This window comes from Rhincodon typus, chromosome 36 (genome assembly GCF_021869965.1).
Source record: "Rhincodon typus isolate 14 chromosome 36, sRhiTyp1.1, whole genome shotgun sequence".
Taxonomy (NCBI): Eukaryota; Metazoa; Chordata; class Chondrichthyes; order Orectolobiformes; family Rhincodontidae; genus Rhincodon; species Rhincodon typus.
In genome coordinates this window covers 23,372,372-23,392,631 of record NC_063367.1, presented here as the reverse complement: position 1 = coordinate 23,392,631, position 20,260 = coordinate 23,372,372, and the positions used below count along the sequence as shown (strand labels likewise).

The window sequence follows — 20,260 nt, the reverse complement described above, 5'->3', positions numbered from 1 at the left end:
AGCATGGAGGCCTGCATAGCCCTTTCAAAGCCAGGTTTTTCAGTAATTAAGTACCCTAAATCCCATCCCTTATCTCCCTAAAAACTTTACTCATTTTTTTTCTCTAAAAGTCCTTGACTTGTTGAAAACAGCAGGTAAACCACAGCACACATTGACCTGTTGATTTTATTTCCAAGAGCCACATGGTTAAAACCCCTTTTCAATCCAGAAATTGTCCACACAGTTCCATATCTTCCAGTTTTTCATATAGTCCATAATTATACGTATGTATTCCTCACAACATGGTTTTGAATAGTGTAAGTTGTGACTCAGTGGCACTCATCCCTGAATCAGAAAGTGTGCTTTCAGCTCAATTTCATGAGCTAGGCTAACATTCTAAGTACAGGAGCAATGGAATCTTGCATTGTCAAAGGTATTGTCTTTAGGATTAAACGTTAAACTATGGTCGCATCCAGCCTCTTGGATGGATATAAAACATTCCATTGTACAATTTGAAAAAGCACAGACAAGTCATCCCTGACAACAGTAGCTGCTTGTGCGATCTTATAGTGCTGATTCTGGCTAAAATGCAGGGCTTCGTAACAGTGACTGCCCTCCAAAACAAATTGTTTGGTGGTCAGCGCTTTAACAGGCAGTGTTTTCATAAAGGGGTCTTATTTTATTTAAACTTACAAGACTACATCTAATAAAAATTCCTCCTGGTGATGTAATTTAAAATAGTATTGTGTACAGGTTTGTCACCAAATTTTTTACCTTCCTTTCCTAGAAAACAAGGTATGAACCTTAACTCTAACTGCTGTCCTAACCAGCCTCAGTCAGCACAAGCTGGAGTAACATTGAGCCTGATTCCAGCTCCATCTCAATATTATGTGGGGCTGAACTGCTCTCTGCTGAAACAGATGGAGTCTCAGTGAGTTACTAGGCCCGTTGACTCAGCGTGACCAAAAATCAAGGTTTTGGCAGGACATTTCCGGATTTTCGTTAAATGTCTCAGTGTCCTGATAATTTCCTCAAAAAAAAAGGTTCATATGTCCTAGGTTTCACCTCCTTGTTTGTTAAATATAAACTAGTCCTTGGGAAGAACGTCTGTGTGAAATTTTGTTTCTGTCTTAAAAGTGGAGGCTGGGTCATTGGGTGTACTCATGGCTGAATTACACAGATATTAGACGTACAAGAGAGTTTAGGGTTAGTGTGGAAGGAAAGTGGAGCTGAGGGCAGAATCAGTTCAGCCATGATCTTATTGAATAGTGGAGCAGGATCAAGTGGCAGTTTGGGCTCCTTCTGCTTCTAATTTATATGAATATACATTGTGATGCCTCCACTTCAAAAATGTTTCTTATGTATGGTTTCAATCAATAAACCTTTTGTATCTGTGTATCATGAGGCAGTATTTAGTTGCATATCTTGTATGGATTTGAATCCGATGGAATTACAAGCCAGACACAGTATCATATGTGAATCCCACTTAACTACTGCTTCCCACAAACCTGCCCCACAAACACACACGCTCGTATAACACAGTATAAATAGCCTTAGAATTAATTGTCTGCACCATAATTCAGAATATCATGGAGCACTCACCGTGGCAACAGGATAGTAAAAAGCATCTATGGATAGGTAGTGAATGTTGGCCAGCCAGTAATGCCCACATTCCACAAGTGAATTTTAAAAACAAATTGCCCTGTCCCCATTTCCTGTGTTTTTTTTTTAAAATTCATTTATGGTGTTAGAATGTTGCTGACAAGGGCAGCATTTATTTCTAATCCCTAATTGCTCTCAAAAAGGTTGTAGATAAACAGAAATATTTGTTTCCTGACTTGAAGATTTAATGGTAGTTCGGAATTGTTACTGGGAAACCCAAAAGCATGTGACTTCTCCTCTAGATCATGCATCTTCCTGGTATCTTGTGGAGAGAGGCATCTAGGTGGGTGGGTGTCAGGATGTAATCGGTGAATTACAGGCTCTGTAATCAAGAAACTGCTCTCATTATAATTTCAGTCCCAAACATGTCTCTCTGTGAGACAGCTCTGTCCTTTTCCATTATTGTGCTGTTCATGTGGCCTTCCTGATAGCTTATTCCACAGAGACTGAGAATTCCAAATCCTGAGTGCGTGTCACCCCATGGTACAGTTCTGCAGCAACCGCTGGATTTTGACGAGTTCATCCCTCCTATACCACCTCCTCCATACTATCCTCCAGAATATACCTGTAGCCCAGGAGTTGAGACCCAGAGGTGAGTCCTCTTATTCTTATTCTGCCAGCTGCAGCTTGTTTCTAGTATTCCCTCCTACCCTGAAGATGCAACCTGTTGCTGGAATTAGTAGGCATAGATAGGGAATATCATCAGTATCTCAGACAAGCTAGACCAGCAGGAGTCACTGGATAGTCACCAGCACCAGGTACCTTTGCTGATCTTTTTAAGAACATAAGAACTAGGAGCAGGAATAGGCTGTTCAGCCCCTCGAACCCGTTCCACCATACAATACGATCATGGCTGAACTCATCTCGTTCTCAACTCCACTTTCCTGCACATTCCCCATAATCCTTTTAATTCATAATGCATTAAAAGGATTATTTCCTCAAATTTTCTCAACATCCCAGCAGCCATAGATGAATGAATTCCACAGATTTACAACCGCTGTGTGCTACTCCTCCTGTCTACTTTAAATCTGGTTTCCCTTAGCTTAAAACTATGACCTCAGATTACCCCACGAGGAAATGTCTGCACATTTTTCTACTGTACTCCAAAAATTTGTTTATTTTTCTTATTAATTCTCATTGGGAAGGTCAGCAATTATTGCCATACCTAATCTGAGATGTGGCTTGCTCAGCCACTTCAGAGAAAAATTAAGAGTCAGCCACATTGCTGTGGGACTGGAGTCACATGTAGGCCTTCCTTAGTAAGGACAACAGATTTGCTTCCCTAAAGGGCACTTGTAAACCAGATGGATTTTCACAACAATCTGACAGGTTCATGGTATCATCTGCCTGTCCTCCCCAAATGACTCGCAGTGATCCAGGGAATCAAAGTACATTTTCTCCACTTTAAATCCCTCCAGAGTTGAGCTACACCCAGGGTGAGTAATCATCTCTAGCCTTGCATCTCTGATTGTCTGTTTGACCCACCTAATTCTCAGTTGCAGTCGTGCCTTTTCCCTCTGCTCGACCAGCACACGCTGATCTTTCAGTCACAATGTCTCGGGAATTCTCTCCTAGTCTCCATACACAGTGCTTTTTAAATTTAGTCATGGAGTGAGAATGTCATTGGCAAGGCCATCACTTACATGGTTGTGAGCTGCCTTCTCGAACTGTTGCAGTCCACGTGGTGAAGGCGCTCCACGGTGCTGTTAAGAGGAAGAATCCCAGATTTTGACCCACAAATAATGAAGAAATAGCAATATTGTTTCAAATCAGGATCATGGGTAATTTCCCATGTGCCTAAAGCCATTGTCATTCTGGTGACGGAGGTCACAGATTGTTGAATTATGTGGTTGGAGGACACTTGGACAAGTTGCTTCACTGCCTCTTTGCACGTGGTACAAGTTGTTTTCTACTGTGCATTGTTGGTGAAGCGTGTGACTGTTTAAGAGTGGATGGGATGACAATCAAGAGGACTACTTCATCCAAGCTCCTCGACTGTTGTTGGAGCTGCAATCATTAAGGCAACTAGGGAGTATTCCATCACACCACTGACTTGTGCCTTGTAGATGGTGGTCAAGCTTTGGAAAGTCAGGAGATGAATTACTCACTGGATTCTCGGCCTCTGACCTGCTCTTTTAGCCACTTTTTTAATGTGACTTGACTGTGTGAGTTTCTGCTCAGTGTTAATGCTTGTTGATAGGGATTCAGCAATGCTAATGGCATTGAATATCGAGGGCAGAGTTAGCTTCTTTCTTTTTGGAGATAGTCGTTGTCCAGCGTGCGTGTGTGTGTGTATGCATATGTTTCTTACCACTTAAACCTGCATATTGTCCACATCTTCCTACATGCAGGACGAATCAGTTCATTTTGCTACTTCTCATCACTTCGTCATTGCCAGTAACTTCCTTCCTGTTTGGTACCGTGACTCCACCAGCTTATGTGTCGTGTGGAGCTCAATGAAATGTATGTTGTCGCTGGGTCACAAAATTTCATGTTATTTTTCAGAAACCTGCACCTGGACTTCCCTCACTCACCCTTCAGCACTATGTACAGTGTGGCCATTAACAGCCCCAGCTGCCTCTACCCAGCAGAGCTGCCTCCCCCATATGAAGCTGTGGTTGGACAAACCTCTACTAATCAGGTGAGGCAGAAAAGCTTGAACTCTGCTTTGGCTGTAAGATTAAACTGTCTTTCACCAGTTTGGGACAGAGTATCAATCAGTGTTCAACTCTACTTAAAGACTTCATGAGGCTTCTGAGGATACAGCCTCATGCTAGGAAATGGTTCCATGGGCACCAGCATTCATACTGTTTCTCACCAAAGTATTCAAAAGTTGAACTAAATAGTTAGTGTTAGTAGGATGTTATTAATTTATACCATTATATTCCATTGTTTTAAGCTTGTGGAGATGAAATGAGTCAAAGGAACTTCATCCTAGAGGTTGCGTCAGCCAGGTGGCTGGGTCTATTAAGTAATAAAACATTCAAATTCCTGAATAACTGTGATGCACATATTGCTGAAAGCAACGTTCTAGCTGTCACCTCCTCCTTATCTACACCATTCCAGTTACTGAACAACTTGAAAATGAGGGAGCACATTTCTCAATGGCCCAGCTGAAAAAATAAACTGGAAATGGCAAAGTCCTGTATTCTTGACCAAGTCTCTGTTGCTAGTTAACCTCAATGAGGCCCTGAACTAGGCCTAACTCGAGCCTTTAGCTCGGAAGGAGAGAATCTGCTATTCCCTGTCCATTACTGAGGAACCTCCCACATGTAATTCATGATCAGGATGCCCATTTCAAAACTTTAATGGACCCTTTGACAATGAATATTGATTGTGAAGCTTTGACCCAATCAACGCAATGACAGCCAGTTCTGATATAAGCTGCATTGACTGACATCAGTCTCTCTAGATTTTATTGAAACTTGTGAATAGGAATATTCTTTTTAAAAAAAAAAAGTGAGCATCATCCATTAGTGACCCAACAGGTGTGGGGGTAGACACTTATCTCCCACACAGAAATCTATAAACATAAGAGTCCCTTGAGGTAGTCAGTTTGATGTTAGCAGTTATATATACTTGCCATTAAGGGACTGCAGCGAAGATTGACCGAAGTGATTGGGATGGCAGCTTGAGCAGGGATTGGGTCAACTGGGTCTGTATTCACTGAAGTGTAGAAGAGTGAGATAGGATCTCATTACATTGTGAAAGATTCTGACAGGTCCAGTCAGACTGGATACAGGGATGATGTTTCCCCTGGTTGGGGGTCATAGTCTCAGGATACACCGGTCATTTTGGACTGAGATGAGGAGAAATTTCTTTGCTCAGAGGGTAGTGAAGCTGTGGGATTCTCTACCACAGAAAGCTGTGGAGGTGAAGTTATTGAAAATACTTAAGAAGAACTAGATTTCTATGGACTAACAGGGAAAATGGGTTATGGGGCATTAGATAGAGGATCAGTCATGATCGTATTTAATGGCAGAGCAGGCTTGTTTGGTGGAATGGTCTACTCTTGCTCCTTTTTTTCATATTTCTACGTAAGACATGGGTTAGTATCAGAAAACGCATTTAGTCAAATGTTCCCAGACAGGTTGATCTTGATACATCCAATGGGGCAACATTATGGAACTAGACTCATACAACTTGCTGAATATCTGCACCCTCTATCTCCAGGCTGGTGTAGCAGGACTCATGCCAAATGCTGAAATCCTTCGTGGAGGCAGAAGTGCTGAAAACTGTTTTTTACCAGCTTCTCTTCATCCAGTATCCTGCCCCTTACTTCACCAACTGGCCTCTCACTCAGGAAAGCAAGAACATGAACTGCTTTCTGATGCCTATTGTGTGAAAATCGAGAAACTTGACTATTTAGGACTCTTTTGGTGCAGTGGCAGTATCCTTACCTTTGAGCTAAGAGATCCATGTTCAAGTCCCACCTGTTCCAGAGTTATGTAATAACATCTCTGAACAGATTGATTAGAAAATGTTTTTTTGAGTAGAGTACACCAAGCCTGACCCTGTGACTGAAGCCTTTGTGACTCTGATGCCCCCTGGTGCAAAGCTACCACCTGGGTTTGTGCTGATAAGTAATGCTTAAAGGAAGGACAGCTTGAGGCAACACAGAAATATCATTCAGACCCACTTTCCATAGTGCCTCTGCACTTTACATTTTATAAATCCTCTTCCCTCATGTGGCAATCCCTCTCATGTAAAAGCTGCTGCTCCTTTAAATAGGACTGAACTCCAACCAGGTAGTACTGAATGACTCAGTCAGTACTGGCTGATCAGTCATGAAAAGACATTGCTCAGGGACTCAACACTTGTGTTTCATCATTCAGGGGAGCACGCTGGATCACCACAGCTCGGAGTCTTCGCAGGATTCTAGTTCCAGTCTGTCTGAGAGGAATATCTTCACTTCCTTCAGTACACAAGGCATGTAAGCTGAGGACTGTCTTTTTGGAAGTGGGATTTTTATTTCTAAGTTGCTGTTTGGTTAGAAAGATGCTCCAAAGTATGGAGATTATCCAATACTTTTGTAGAAAATTCAGCTGAGGGAGAATTTGTGAGGAGTTGGGAGAAATTGAGCACAACAAAAATTTGGAGAAAGACCAGGACAAATATAACACATGCCATTAACATTATGTTTACAGTAAAGGTTAACCGATGTGGTGTCAGTAGAGTTTTCCAAGAAATCAATTTATCTTGTGATATTTGAGAATTATAGTGTGTGACTGTTCCTTGTCTTATGTCATGGAGATAATGGCACTTGTTGGACTGGTTTCAAGATGTTGTATAACCAGCTTATAAGCCTGGAATGTGCTATTAGCTGATCTCAGCCTGGTCCGATGTTAAAATGAAATAAAGAACTGCAGATGCTGAGGATCTGAAACAAAAACAGAAATTGCTGGAGAAGCAGAGTTAATGTTTCAAGTCCAGTGAAGCTTCTTCAGGCAAGGGTCTTTCAGGACCCTAACCCTTTTGAAGAAGGGTCAGTGAACTCAAAAACGTTGACTCTGCTTTCGCTCTGTAAATGCTGTCAGACCTGCTGAGTTTCTCCATTAATTTTTGTTTTTGGTCCAGTGTTAACTTCAGTCATTTCACTAGACTGGGGACACTATCAGCCAGGGTTCCTGTCCCTGGAGATACTGCATGTGTACATGAGGATCAGGTGCAGCAGTAACACCTGTGTGATTGAATGGTAACAGGTTTTGACAGCCTGCACTTTCACTGCATGAATGGTAATATGTGCAGGTTCCCGAGGTTGGCAGAGTGCTAAACCATAGATCAGGAAAGATGGAGAATTCTTTCTTGGTGTATTTCAATAGGGTTTTAGATGTGTAAATGTTTAAATATTCCTCTTCCCTTTTCAGTGCCTGTGGGCAATACCTCGCTGACATTGTATGAATCTGCTGATACCCCAGAACACAGTGGCATGTCTGTGGATTGCTGCTCAGTTGATGTTCAGGAATCTGTACACTCTGCAGACAGCGAGATACCTGCTACTGCTATAGACCGTGGTTGCACCAGTTTGGAGGCTGATGTTGGGTGGCAACGCAGGACTTATTCAGAAAGTTCCTGTGAGGAGGAAAGCAATTCAACGGCTATGTCACTGGGCTCCATTGACTGTCGAGAGCACAGATTGTCAGAGTATTCTGCAGTGAGTTCCAACACAGTGGGGCAAACTCCCCAAACACCAGCCCAGGCCTGCACTTTATCACTCAAACAAATTAAAATATGCTGTGGAGTCTTCAGGCAGTCCTCATCTGCCACTGTGCCTGACAGAGTCAGGCTACCACCTCGAAAGAAGACTGGTGGGAACAGAATAATCCGATCCAGCAGTGATCCTGCCACCTGTACTTCTACAGAAGGTAAACATTTGGCTTTTAGAAAGTGAATTTGTAGGAGAGATTTCAATGATTTAGGCTAATGGTAATCCCATTTCAAGCTGATTGACAGAGTACCATATGCCCAGAAAGCTATTATTTTGTAGTAATTGCCAAACTATGTAATATTCATACGATTTTTGTGATGAGGTGAAATCAAAACTACATCTAGTGTCTTTCCAAATATTGAAAATTTCTGCTTTCTTCCTCCCATTAATGTGTGCCATTTGCAGCACAGGAGTAGGAGGAGACCATTTCAGTTTCTCAAGGCTGTTCCACCAATCAGCAATAGCTGTGTATTTTAACTTGATTCCTCACTTTTGCTCCACTTTCCTGGAGACCCTTACTCAACAAGTGTCAGTTTTGAAAATTCCAGTTGACACCCAGACTCAACAGTTTTTTGGAAGAGACGCTTCAAGATTTCCACAATCCATTGTGTGAAGGTGTGCTTTCTGACTTCACTTCTTCCTATTTTCCTATCAAACTTTTAATGATCTTAAACATTTCAATTAGATGGGAATAAAACTGGGGAGAGATATAAATATTGCTGCTGGTACTACAAGCTATTTTACACAGTCATCAAGAATAGAACCAGACCGGATAGAATGGAATCAAAGGTTGAGGAAAAACTGTAACTGAACAACAGGCTATCTTCAAAGAAAAGATGATTTGGGGACAACTGAAGTATATTCCCTCCAAAGGGGAAAGGTAGGACAAACCAAACCAGAGCTCCCCAGATGACAATGAACAAACCTTTTATTAACCGACTCCTCTGGGACCAGGAGTGTACTGGTTGATCAACAGTTGAGCAATAGGTCTGCATAATTAACGTACAAACCCACACACTAAGTACTAGAAATGTAACGCAGGGAATATACACATCGCTGTTATACTTTGTTTACAGCGTAAATCACTTTAATAATCAACTTTGCCTTAAATAAAATTTAGCAGACAGCCTTCTTACTCACCCCCTCAACTGACTACTTGGACATTGCGGAGATCGCAATAATATAGTAAACTTCTGGTATTTTGAGGAATAGAAGTTTTGCCAGTTTATCAAGAGTGCCAGTTCATAAGGTGCCAGCTGAAAAAAGTTTACTGTAGATACAATTGAGAACCAAACTGAAAGCAGAAGGTTCAAAAGGAAGTGAAAAAGGAAACACAATGAAGAAGAGTGATAGTTAACATACAAGCAAATCCTGAAGCCTTTCATAAGGGGAGAGGGTGGTAGGGCAGATTAGAAATCAAGAAGGAGATTTGCATATGGAGGCAAGAGTCATGACTCTGTTTATCTATGAGACCTAACAATTACAATCTAGTCAGTTTAACTTCAGTGTGGAGAAACTACCAGCAACAATTGTTCAGGACTGGATTAATAATTGCATGGAAAAATATGGACAATATATGAACATATACATAGTCCAACACATTCCACTGGCCCTAGGAGTGTTTGACAGTGCAGAGGAGCATCAAAATATGAAAAACTTGAAAAAGAGTCATTGTGGATTTATGAAGAGAAAATTGTGTCCAATTTATTGGAGTTTATCGAAGAGGTGGCAGAGTCGAGCAGGCTGCCGCAGGTGAAAGTCAGTAAGGGTTGCATTTGCTGACCATATAAGAATTTTAGAAGTTAAAATGTCAGACACTCTATTATATCCCTCTGACAAATATACCCTTTTATCTTTTGCACTTCCAGGTTAAGTACAGTATAGGTTGAATACAGAGTAAAATTCCTTGTGCACTGTCACCTACTCCCGTGACAGGCACATCATTAGATATTGAGTAAAGATATTTTAAACTGAAAGTAAAGCGCTGTCTACACTGTTCACATCAAGCAGTCCCAAGATAGGGACAGCACCAGTTTAAATACAGTGTAAAGCTCCCTTTACTCTTTTAAACTGAACGTAAAGCTTTTTCCACACTGTCCTATCGAACGCTCCCAGGACAGTTGGAGCACATGTTCAGTTACAGAGTAAAGCTCCATCTACACAGTCCCCATCAAACACTCTCAGAACAAGTACAGCAGAAGGTTAGATACAGGGTAAATGTTCCTCTGCACTGTTAAACACTCCCAGGGCCAGTGGAATTTGTTGGATTATGTATATGTTCATTAATGTGTGACTTTGTGTTCAAAGTGAGAACTGTCTTTGCATAACCCTGCCTAATTCACATGCTTCATACAACATGGATAAGCATTCAGATTCCTAGCCTGAAGGCAATCTTCTCTGTGGTTTACAATCATAGAATAAAAAAGCAGAAAACAGTCCTGGTTCTTTGAACAAGCTCATTAAGTTACATGGAAAATAGGTGCTGCAGCAGGCCATTCAGCCCTTCGAGCCTGCACCACCATTCAATATTATCGTGGCTGATCGTACAGTTTCAGTATCCTATTCCCACTTTCTCTCCATACCTCTTGATTCCTTTAGCCCCAACAGCTTGCTGTGGTTGAGAATTCCACAGGTTCACAATTCTCCGAGTGAAGAAGTTCTGGACTTCCTCAACATCAAGAACATTGTTGCCACATCTAGCCTGTCCAGTTTCATCAAGAATTTGTATGTTTCTATGAGAACCTCCTGCATTCTTCTAAATTCCAGTGAGTACAAGCCCAGTAAAAGTTCCCCTTCGAGTTGAGAAAGTTAAGGGGAAATTTAACAGAACTATTCAAATTCCTGCACAGTTTTATTTTAGTAACTTTGAGAAATTGAGCAGGTGTATGGGAATAGAGTATTGTTGATGTATTTTTGTGTGAGAGGTACTTAATGAGTGTCTGTAGACCATATTCCTCCTTCAGATTACAAATTAAACCCCAAATGCCTGGAGAGCTGCCACCACTTTGGAGGGTTGCGCACTGTGAAGTAGAGAGAGTAAACACGTCCTATAGGGTGCTAACATGGCTCAACCATGAATGTTTTTCAGCTCTGTGCCTCAAGGGGGCTGCATAGATGAGCCTAGTGACTTTGAGGCAGTCCAGCATGACCTCCCACACCAAGTTCCATACATGATAATTAAGGCCTTGTCACACAGAGCAAATAGGTAACAATGGTCACAATGAGTATAAATTGTTGCACCAGGGCTTCTGCTTTCTCGAGGAATATTCTGCCTCAAGTAGTGACCTTGCTTTTCCAGATTCTGTCCAGGGTTAATATTTTCAGGTTAATTGCTTTTGCATCTGGCCTTCGAAGCTCTGTTTTATTAACTGTTTGCCCTTATGCCTCAGCTCATTATCATGAACTTCATTTTGTCGCTTCAAGCCATCTTGCCAAACATTTCCGGTCAATCAACCAGCACAGTTACATGGGGAAGATGGATGGGCATCGAAAACAGCAAGCACTGCGGGAGGTCTCTAGGGAGCGACCGCACTCTCTTGTTGACCTGAAAGCCTATAAGGACACAAAAATATTGGTGGCCAAATTCTTGCAGCATTCCAACTGCAACTTTGCTCCTGAAGTACAACATGTGATCAACAGCATCCGGTCTGTCATCAGGTTAGATGAGCAGCACATGGAGGAAGCTATTTATAGTGCCAACATCATTGACCAGGTAGGTGATGCTCCTGCATCTTGTTCCAGGCCAGATTGAGTTCATATCACCTTGCTCAGCCCTTATTGTAATAATTTTATGAACTTTTCAGTAATGTTTAGGAACCTGCAGATTATAGTGGAGTTGCCTCAATGTAGAGGTTTGTCTGCTGCTGCTTCCCCATGGGGTGATGTCCCTCTTTCCACATATAGCTGAATAGACGTGTCCATGTTAAAACTAGGACAAGATGGAAGTGTGGACCCCTCATCCCACTGACAACATTCAAATGATTCTGTTTTCTTATCCCTGGCAGGTGATGACAACTTCTCAACGGCCAATGAATGTGATAAATTTGCAATTACAGGAGGACCTTCACCTTCATAGCTGTGGTGATGTCAGCTCACCAACAGCTTCAGTACAGACTGTCCAATTAGACCACAGATTTGAACATGAGCGGCTGCATAGTTTGACAGATGTGTGCAGAGAGACAGTTCTGTGACACCTGCTGTGGATTGTGCCATTTCAGATGAAAAGAATGTGGACAGGCAAGGAACAGATTGGTCTGCATTCAAACTTGGAGCTAGACATCACCCCGCCCTTAGGGTGGCACAGTGGCTCAGTAGTTAGCACTGCTGCCTCACAGCACCAGGGACCCAGGTTCAATTCCAGCTTCAGGTGACAGTCTGTGTGGAGTTTGCTCGTTCTCCCTGTGTTTGTGTGGGTTTCCTCCGGGTGCTCCAATTTCTTTCTACAGTGCAAAGATGTGCAGGTTAGGTGGATTGGCCATGGGAAATGCAGGGTTACAGGGATAGGGTGAGTCTGGGTGGAATACTGTTTGGAGGGTCGGTGTGGACCTAATGGGTGGAATGGCCTGCTTCCACACTGTAGGGATTCTATAGTTCTATGCTATATATAAAGAGACAGATATCCTCTTTGAAGAGGAGACTTGGCTTTTTCAAAATATTCCATATAATCGTGAAAGCTGGAAGAAGTTTGAAAATATTGGGTGATCGTTGCCATGGCTGTTGTCTACAATGGGATGTATGCTGATCATTTGCAGTGTTTTGATATGAGTATTTATAATTTATTGCTGCTGACTGATTGTAAATTATGAGGTTAAGATGATTTTACTGTCTGGGCCTGGTACTGAATAATCCCCAGTAACTTGCCATAATTTGAGGACTGCACTTGCTCCAACTTGCAGCAATTCAAGTTATTTCACTGATTGTTCAGCTATTTGAGGACCATTTGAGACAATGAAAATGCTGAAGTGGAGTTATTCTTAAACTGTGACCAATAGCCCTTCAGTTAGCACGCTACTGGATTTAAAATGCATGATAAAGTTTAAATATTTGTTCCTGTCATCTTGTTTGTGTGGCAAAGCTCACAAAGAGTTTAATCAATCTACTCCACGAGGTTAAATAAACCAATGGTTCACAGGATCCAGGGAGTTGATCCTCCTACAGCCTAATAGACTGTATCAGTTCTCTGGTGCTATCTCCTTTCATCTGTGAATGCAGACCTGTGGACGAGGAGACCAGAACCAGGCACTGCCCAATGACGACTACTTGTGTTCAAAATCGCAAAAGAACAAAATATCACTCTTAGTGATTGATGCTCATTCACTAATCATTGAACAACTGCAATATTGCTATTTTAAGATGTGTTCAATATTAATATATTAACTGTCCTCCAGATAGCCACCTGATATTGAATGAAAATGAAATATCTCCGGTGAGGACCCCTGGCCGTGTTTAGGTTTTTGATATTTGATATTCAGCATCATTAATCTAAGGAGGGCTGAATTAAGCATCTGGTTTTTCAGATTTTGACTAAAATATTAAATTGCCACATTTATTTTTCTGTATTTCTTTGTAAATTGTATTGAATCCTATGGATTAAAGACAAACTTTTTGTATGGTCCAGAAAATAAATTGGTACCATTACCATTTTTAGCCCCACGTCTGTACCTCTGTGCAGTTCCACAGAATGGTCATTGGTATCAAAACTTTAACTCTGTTTCTCTCTCCAAAGATACTACCAGACCGGCTGAAATTTTCCAGCACCTTCAATTTTTATTTCAGCATCTGGAATATTTTGGAAGAGGCACAGATAAAACAAAACAATAGTATTGTATCACACCCAGCCCAGTTCAAGTATCACCTACTTTAATGAAAAAGACAAGAACAAGTCTGGATTTTCTTCCCATTCTCTTCTTCAGCGATCCACAGCTGTTCACACTGTTTTATTTCACATTCTGTATTCTAGCTGCAAATTCATACAATAGCCAATAAAACATCGCAGGATCTGCAGCTGCACCAACTCATCTCCAACTGGAGTAACATGATGGGAAAAAGACAAACTAACATTTAGCCTCTAGTGCTAGGTACAGCATTTCAAGATACAAACACAAAGACTCTAATATTAACAGCTCACTCACCAGCAACACAACACGCGCGCTGCACAAACACAGGCTAGGCAAGTAACTGTTGTTCATCAACTATAACAGAACTAATCTGTTACATTCCAACAGGGCTAAATGCACAAAGAAAACACTGGTAAGAAAGTTCAAAGCAGTGGGTGTCACTGCGAGCTGCACTGTCAGAGGTTTCTCTGTATACTTGTTACTAATTGCAACAATGGCTGTCTTTATCTGACATTCAGCACTGGACATTCAATTATTTATTCCACACCAACATCATGTTAAAGTGACATTGTCACTAACTTGTGAAAGAACTTGGTTCAACTTTTATAAAATGCAATATGTTTGTGTTCAGAGCAGAGGAAGAGCCATTTCTTCTCTCAATGGAAATGGTGCACAGTCTAGTGTGGAGCGACAGAGCAGAAAGACACACATTCCCAGAGACACAGATATGTGCGCACACAGACATAAACTCTCTCTCATATATACACATGCACTCACACTCACAAAAAAGAAAACCGACATGCACACACCCATGCAATATGGGAGGCACTGACACTGTCTTCATTCCACTGATCACCTCTTCCCAGCAGAAAACATTCAGCTTATCTGCTGGAAGTCCATTGAGCAGATGAACCCATTTCTTCACAAAGTTAGATGTACAATGGTGTTTCTTGTCCAGTTAGGAGTCTAAACATGGCAGCTGGCATTGTCTTCATATGAATCTAAAATTATTAAAAATTCAGCAATTAAAAATTCCAGCTTTTTACAAAGCACATATACCTATTGAGTGCAGCAACTAGACAGAGTGACAGCTGAAGCTTGATGATGTGCAGTTTAAACAGGAATGGATCCCTCATGACATTGTTTGTGATTTGTTGTTGATTCATTAGCGATGGAAATATCACCATGTATTTGTTTACCCATCGGTTAAAACGTGTCGCCTTGAAAACAACGTCAAATAAGTAAACAGTGCTTTTGATCATTCGGAAACTAAGTGCGTCAAGAAAGCTGTAATGATCTTTCTGGCTTCAGGCTGAGCAGAACTCAGTATTTTAAGATTGTTTTAAATGTAAAACAAGATTTCTAATAGCTGATAATTCAAACAAAATAAAGAGGATAGGGAGCATTTACATTGTAACCTGAAATAATTTCAGGGCTCAGACCTACTGATTTCATGAAACTGCACTTTCTAAGAAAATACAGGAGAACCACTTATTCTCTTTGATCACTTAGATAATTCAATGGCTCTGATGTTTGTAGTATGTTCTCTAGATTCTGTAATCATTCCACTTTCTACAGGATCTGCTGTCCTTAATATCTTAAAAACTTTGATCAAAGCAACCATAACTGTCTAAACTCCAGGAAATGCAATTCTACTTTATATAATCTTTCTTCATCTTCTTTAGCACTCTAATTTCAGTATCATCCTGGTAAATTCAGGTCAATGCATTTTTCCAAAGGCACACAAACAGAAATTGCTGGAGAAGCACAGCAGGTCTGGCAGTATCTGTGGAGAGAAATCCGAGGCAGTTCTGAGAAAGGTCACCAGTCCTGAAACATTAACTCTCATTTCGCTCCACAGATGCCAGACCTGCTGAGCTTTTCCAGCAATTTCTGTTTGTGTTTCTGATTTACAGCATCTGCAGTTCTTTTGGTTCTTGTTTTAGCATCTTTCCGAAGGGGTCGTTCCTAGAACTGCTCACAGTAATTTCAGGGCTGTGTGTTAATGTACATGACTTCTACCTCCACATATTCTAGTCCTTTAAACTCAGAAGCCGTTAGTGTTTTAGACTATTTTCTGTTAATCTGTTGGTAAAATGTTAATAAAGAGAGAAAGAAGCTCTTTGCATCAAGGATCTTACCTCACCCACTGAGTTAGACAGAGCTTGAACAATTTTTTCATGGGCAGTAGCCACGACACTTTGCCCATTGATTTCAATGATACGGTGACCCACTCTAACTCCACCACGCTCTGCAATCCCACCTCTCATTAGGCTGCAAATCTGTAAGAGCAAACAAATGTCACTGCCAAATCCTGACTCATTCCTTGCACTCCTTCAAACATTACAGAGAGGGAAGTAGGGTAATGTTTTGAGTGGAGAGTGACTGAGGAACCCAATGTGGATACTCAGCAGAGGCTGCTGCAAGTGCCATGTGGAATTTGTAAGAGGAGGCTTGTATGGAACTGGATCACAGCTCAATATCTCAACTCGACGTGATTATCTCACTCTCCCAGCACCAGTTGTTTATCATAATTAAATAATAGGAATAATATTCACACAACAATTCTTACAAATAACAGCTGGTGTTCTTTGATATTAGTTCCAATATGATGAAATATTTAGTGGAACTAAAAGTGGGAATCTGTGTACAGAGGAAAGTGTAACACGTTTGTTATAATGTACAGTCCCCACTACTCTTTTGAACTGAAAGTAAATCTCCCTCTACACTTTTTAAATTGAAAGTATAGCCGACTTGATGTTGTCCCCATTAAACAATCCCAGGACAGGTACAGCACTGTTTTAAAACAGGAAGTAAAGCTCTCTCAACACTGTCCTGATCAAGAAAATACACAGGACAGGATAACATGGGGTTAGACAGAGAGTAAAGTTGCCTCAACTATTTTAAAATGCGAGTAAACTTCCCTCTACTCTTTTAAACTGGAAATCAGTGGAAAGTAAAGCTGCCTTAACATTGTCCCCATCAAACACTCCAAGGACATGGGCAGCACGGGCTTACATTCAGAGTAAAGCTCTCTCTTGTTCTTTTAAACTACAAGCTCTCCTCACACTGTCCCTATCAAACACTCCCTGTCAAACGGCATGGGTTACATAGAGAGTAAAGCTGTGTTTACACTGTCCTCATGGAAAGCTCCTAAGGTACATACTGCATTTAGAAACAGTGTAAAGCTCAGCTGAAAAGTACCCACTGCACTGCATATGTTGGATTATGATGGACTGCTTGCACCAACAGCTTTGCACTTTTAAAATAGGATATTGTAACAAGTTTACTTATTCCTATTGGCAGCAGGAAGCAAGGAAAGAGGCAGAGATTGCAATAGAGGTCAGATACTGGAAAATTGGGGAACAGCAGGATGCTGTGATGGGGTCATATTCAGGTTGTTACTGTGCAATGATGAGATGAGATATCAACCCTCCTTGTGCTGCCACCAGCTGGCACTGTTTAGAATACCATGCTTCCTGCAATGTCTTTTACAGCTTTGTTCAATAATTCTGCAACTATATCAGACAAAGAAACAAACCAGTTATGTTTCCGGTAGGATCTCACTTGCTGGAGCCACTGATAGATACATTCACTGCATTTTGGCACGGCTTAGTTTAAACTTCAAGGAACAGAGCTGCAAGGTTAACCAACAGGTCAAAGTTCAGTAAGCAGGGACCTCTGTGCTAGCAGCACCGGTTAGGGTTTGGTTGTCAATTCTGTCTGTCCATGCAGCTTTTCCCTGCCATCTGCTAGTCATTCCAAACAGTTACAGTGACTGTTCGTTCCTCAGAACAATTACAGTAACCTGGTTACATGCTGTGCATCTCTCCTCAGTTAACAGAGATATCAATTATGATCTTTGAGCAGAGAGGATAAAGGTTGTCCTGAGTGGGAGACAGTCTTGAACTAGGGCTCAGTTTCTCCACCAATAACAAACTGTAGGAGTGATGTTGAAATAGATGTCAATCCTTTTTTACATTGAGTTGAAAGAACTAAGGGTGTCAGAATATTGCTTGAAGCATGGACCGCCACACAGTCATTGAAATATTATAAGCTGTGGAAACAATGGAGGATCGCCATTGCCTTAGGTCCCAGCTTTCTGAGGATGAAAAAAATTCCCAAAATTGAAAATCAGTAGTCAGCCTTTGTGACAATTAGTCATGAATAAGCTCCCTGAACAGACCGCAACAGTTAAGTGATATCTCCAGCAGTCCCAAATGGTATGGTCCTCATACACAGGCTTTTTTTCTTGGGCAATAATGACATAGCCCAGCAAGTGTCAATGCTTGGATCAGAAATGTTTCCAATCTTCTTGTATCTTTCTGACAAAAGAATGTGTTTGTGAGCCCATGTTCATTTAGTGCATTTATGATGATGAAGTCAGTGAAGACCACTGGCATTTGATTTCCCAATCCTCCTTCAGTGATGGCACACTTCTAGATTTTAAAGTTGTGGTCAACTCAAGGTTTACAGTTTCCCGGTAGAGTAAATTTGTCTATTTTAGGATGGCTACTGGTACAGAGTTCCATGTGAACATAATGGTTCATGTGTTTTAGGAACACAAGTTTTAGGAATTGAAGTTTAACAATAGAAAATGTGTTAAATTGTATTTAAACTCCTTGAGCTATAAAAACAAGAGCTGACTGACTTAATTGGAGAGATGGTATTTGCAAAGTTTGCACTAATAGCAGTTCAGAGTCAGTTAGAACTAAATTATTTTCAAGCACATTCAGAAAACCTTAAAGGTCAGGTTAAGAAACCAGAGTAAGCAACAGTGTGATGTAGATGGCTGGAGACTAAGAACACTCTCTGGTTTCAATCCATCCAGTTTTGTGTTTGCTGGCAGAGGTCAGTTGCAGTTTCGGAGCTCAGTGCACTGAAATAGAAGTGCAACTGCTAGCAGACTCCAAGCAGTTACTGCACAAGTCTCTGGAAGCCAGTATTAGTTCAATGCAACCGAGTGAGGGGTGAAGTAATGGAGTAATAGAGTCCTTCAGCACAGAGACAAGCCCTTCAGCCCAAACAGCTCCATACCAACCACAGTGTCCATCCACGCTAACCCCACTTCCCTGCTCTTGGTCCATATCCTTCTAAACCCTTCCTATCCATGTATTCATCCAAATGTCTTTTAAATGTTGTTAATGTACCTGCCTTAACCTGCAACTCATTCCATATACGTACCACCCTCTGTGTAAAAGTTACTCCTCAAGTTCCCGTGTATTGTTTCCCCACTCATCTTAAACTGATGCTCTCTAGTCTTTGATTCCCCAGCCCTGGGAGAAAGACAGAGTGCATTCACCCTATCCATGTTCTCATGATCTTATACACTTCCATAAGATCCCCCCTCAGTCTACTACGCTCTAAAGAAAAAAGTCCGAGCTTGTCCAACCTCCCCCTATAACTCAGTCCCTTGAGTCCTGGCAACATCCTTGTAAATTTCTTCTGCACTCTTTCCAGAATAATAACATCTTTCCTATAGCAAGGTGACCAAAACTGAACATAATACTCCAAGTGTGGCCTCACCAACATCCTGTACAACTACAATATAACTTCCCAACTTCTGTACTCCGTGCCCTGACTGATGAAGGCCAGTGTGCCAATGCCTCCATTGTCCTGCCTACTTTCAGAGAACCACGTACCTGAACTCCAAGGTCCCTCTAATCCACTACACTCCTTAAGGCCTTACCATTCACCATGAAACTTCTACCTTGATGTGACTCTCCAAAATGCAACATCTCAAACTTATCTATATTAAAATTCATTTGCCATTTCTCAGCCACTTCCCCAGTTGATCAAGATCCTGCTGCAATTTCTGATAACTTTCTTCTGTTCACAATACCACCTATTTTAGCGTCATCTGCAAACTTACTAATCATGCCTTGTATATTCTTATCCAAATCATTGATATAGATAACAAACAGCAATGGGCCCACCTCCGACCCCTGAGGCACACCACCGTAGTCCAACAAGCATCCTTCCACTATCTGATGTTCCAGAGCAGCCTACCATGTAGAACCTTATCAAACGGCTTACTGAAATCAATGTAGGCTATGTCTACTGTCCTGCCCTCATCAACCTTCCTGGTCACTTCATCAAAGAACTCTAACAAATTTGTGAGGCATGATCTCCCACAAGCCATGCTGACTACTCCTAATCAAGCCCTGTCTTTCTAAACGCATGTATATCTTATCCCTCAGAATCTTATCAAGTAACTTACCTACCATAGATGTTAGGCTTACTGGTGTATAATTCCCAGGTTTTTCTTTGCAGCCCATCTTAAATAAGGGCACAATATTCGCTATCCTCCAGGACCTCACCCATGGCTAACAATGATGTAAATGATGATGGGTGAAGAAAGCCTGCAAGCAGTATTGGCTTGATGCAGCTTGAGACAGATTGGAGCTTAGAGTAATTCAGTGTTAGCTCATTGAAGCTAACTGATTAAATGCTGAAATTGCACCAGTAATTTTACACTTGAGCACAGACTCAGGAATTCTGGAAAGCTCTGTATTAGAAGAGATTGAACTACCAAGACTTGAGCACTGGTTAAGGCAGTCTTAGAGAGGTTCTG

At 41.4% G+C, this 20,260-nt stretch overlaps 2 protein-coding genes across 3 annotated transcripts in view; one reads left to right on the top strand and one right to left on the bottom strand.

The window, feature by feature from the left end:
• The window catches only part of fam189a1 (family with sequence similarity 189 member A1), a 335,517-nt gene extending 321,843 nt beyond the window's left edge, over positions 1 to 13,674 (top strand). The window contains exons 4-9 of the mRNA XM_048617238.1: positions 2,073 to 2,233; positions 4,147 to 4,282; positions 6,477 to 6,570; positions 7,509 to 8,006; positions 11,239 to 11,561; positions 11,854 to 13,674. Coding sequence (XP_048473195.1) covers positions 2,073 to 2,233; positions 4,147 to 4,282; positions 6,477 to 6,570; positions 7,509 to 8,006; positions 11,239 to 11,561; positions 11,854 to 12,039 — 1,398 coding nt within the window. The 3' untranslated portion in view covers positions 12,040 to 13,674. The remainder of the gene's footprint in view (positions 1 to 2,072; positions 2,234 to 4,146; positions 4,283 to 6,476; positions 6,571 to 7,508; positions 8,007 to 11,238; positions 11,562 to 11,853) is intronic.
• The window catches only part of apba2b (amyloid beta (A4) precursor protein-binding, family A, member 2b), a 94,882-nt gene continuing 88,230 nt past the window's right edge, over positions 13,609 to 20,260 (bottom strand). For both annotated transcript variants that reach the window (XM_048617235.1, XM_048617236.1), the window contains 2 exons: positions 15,828 to 15,968; positions 13,609 to 14,687 (listed from right to left, as the gene is read on the bottom strand). In XM_048617235.1, coding sequence (XP_048473192.1) covers positions 14,616 to 14,687; positions 15,828 to 15,968 — 213 coding nt within the window. In that variant the 3' untranslated portion in view covers positions 13,609 to 14,615. The remainder of the gene's footprint in view (positions 14,688 to 15,827; positions 15,969 to 20,260) is intronic.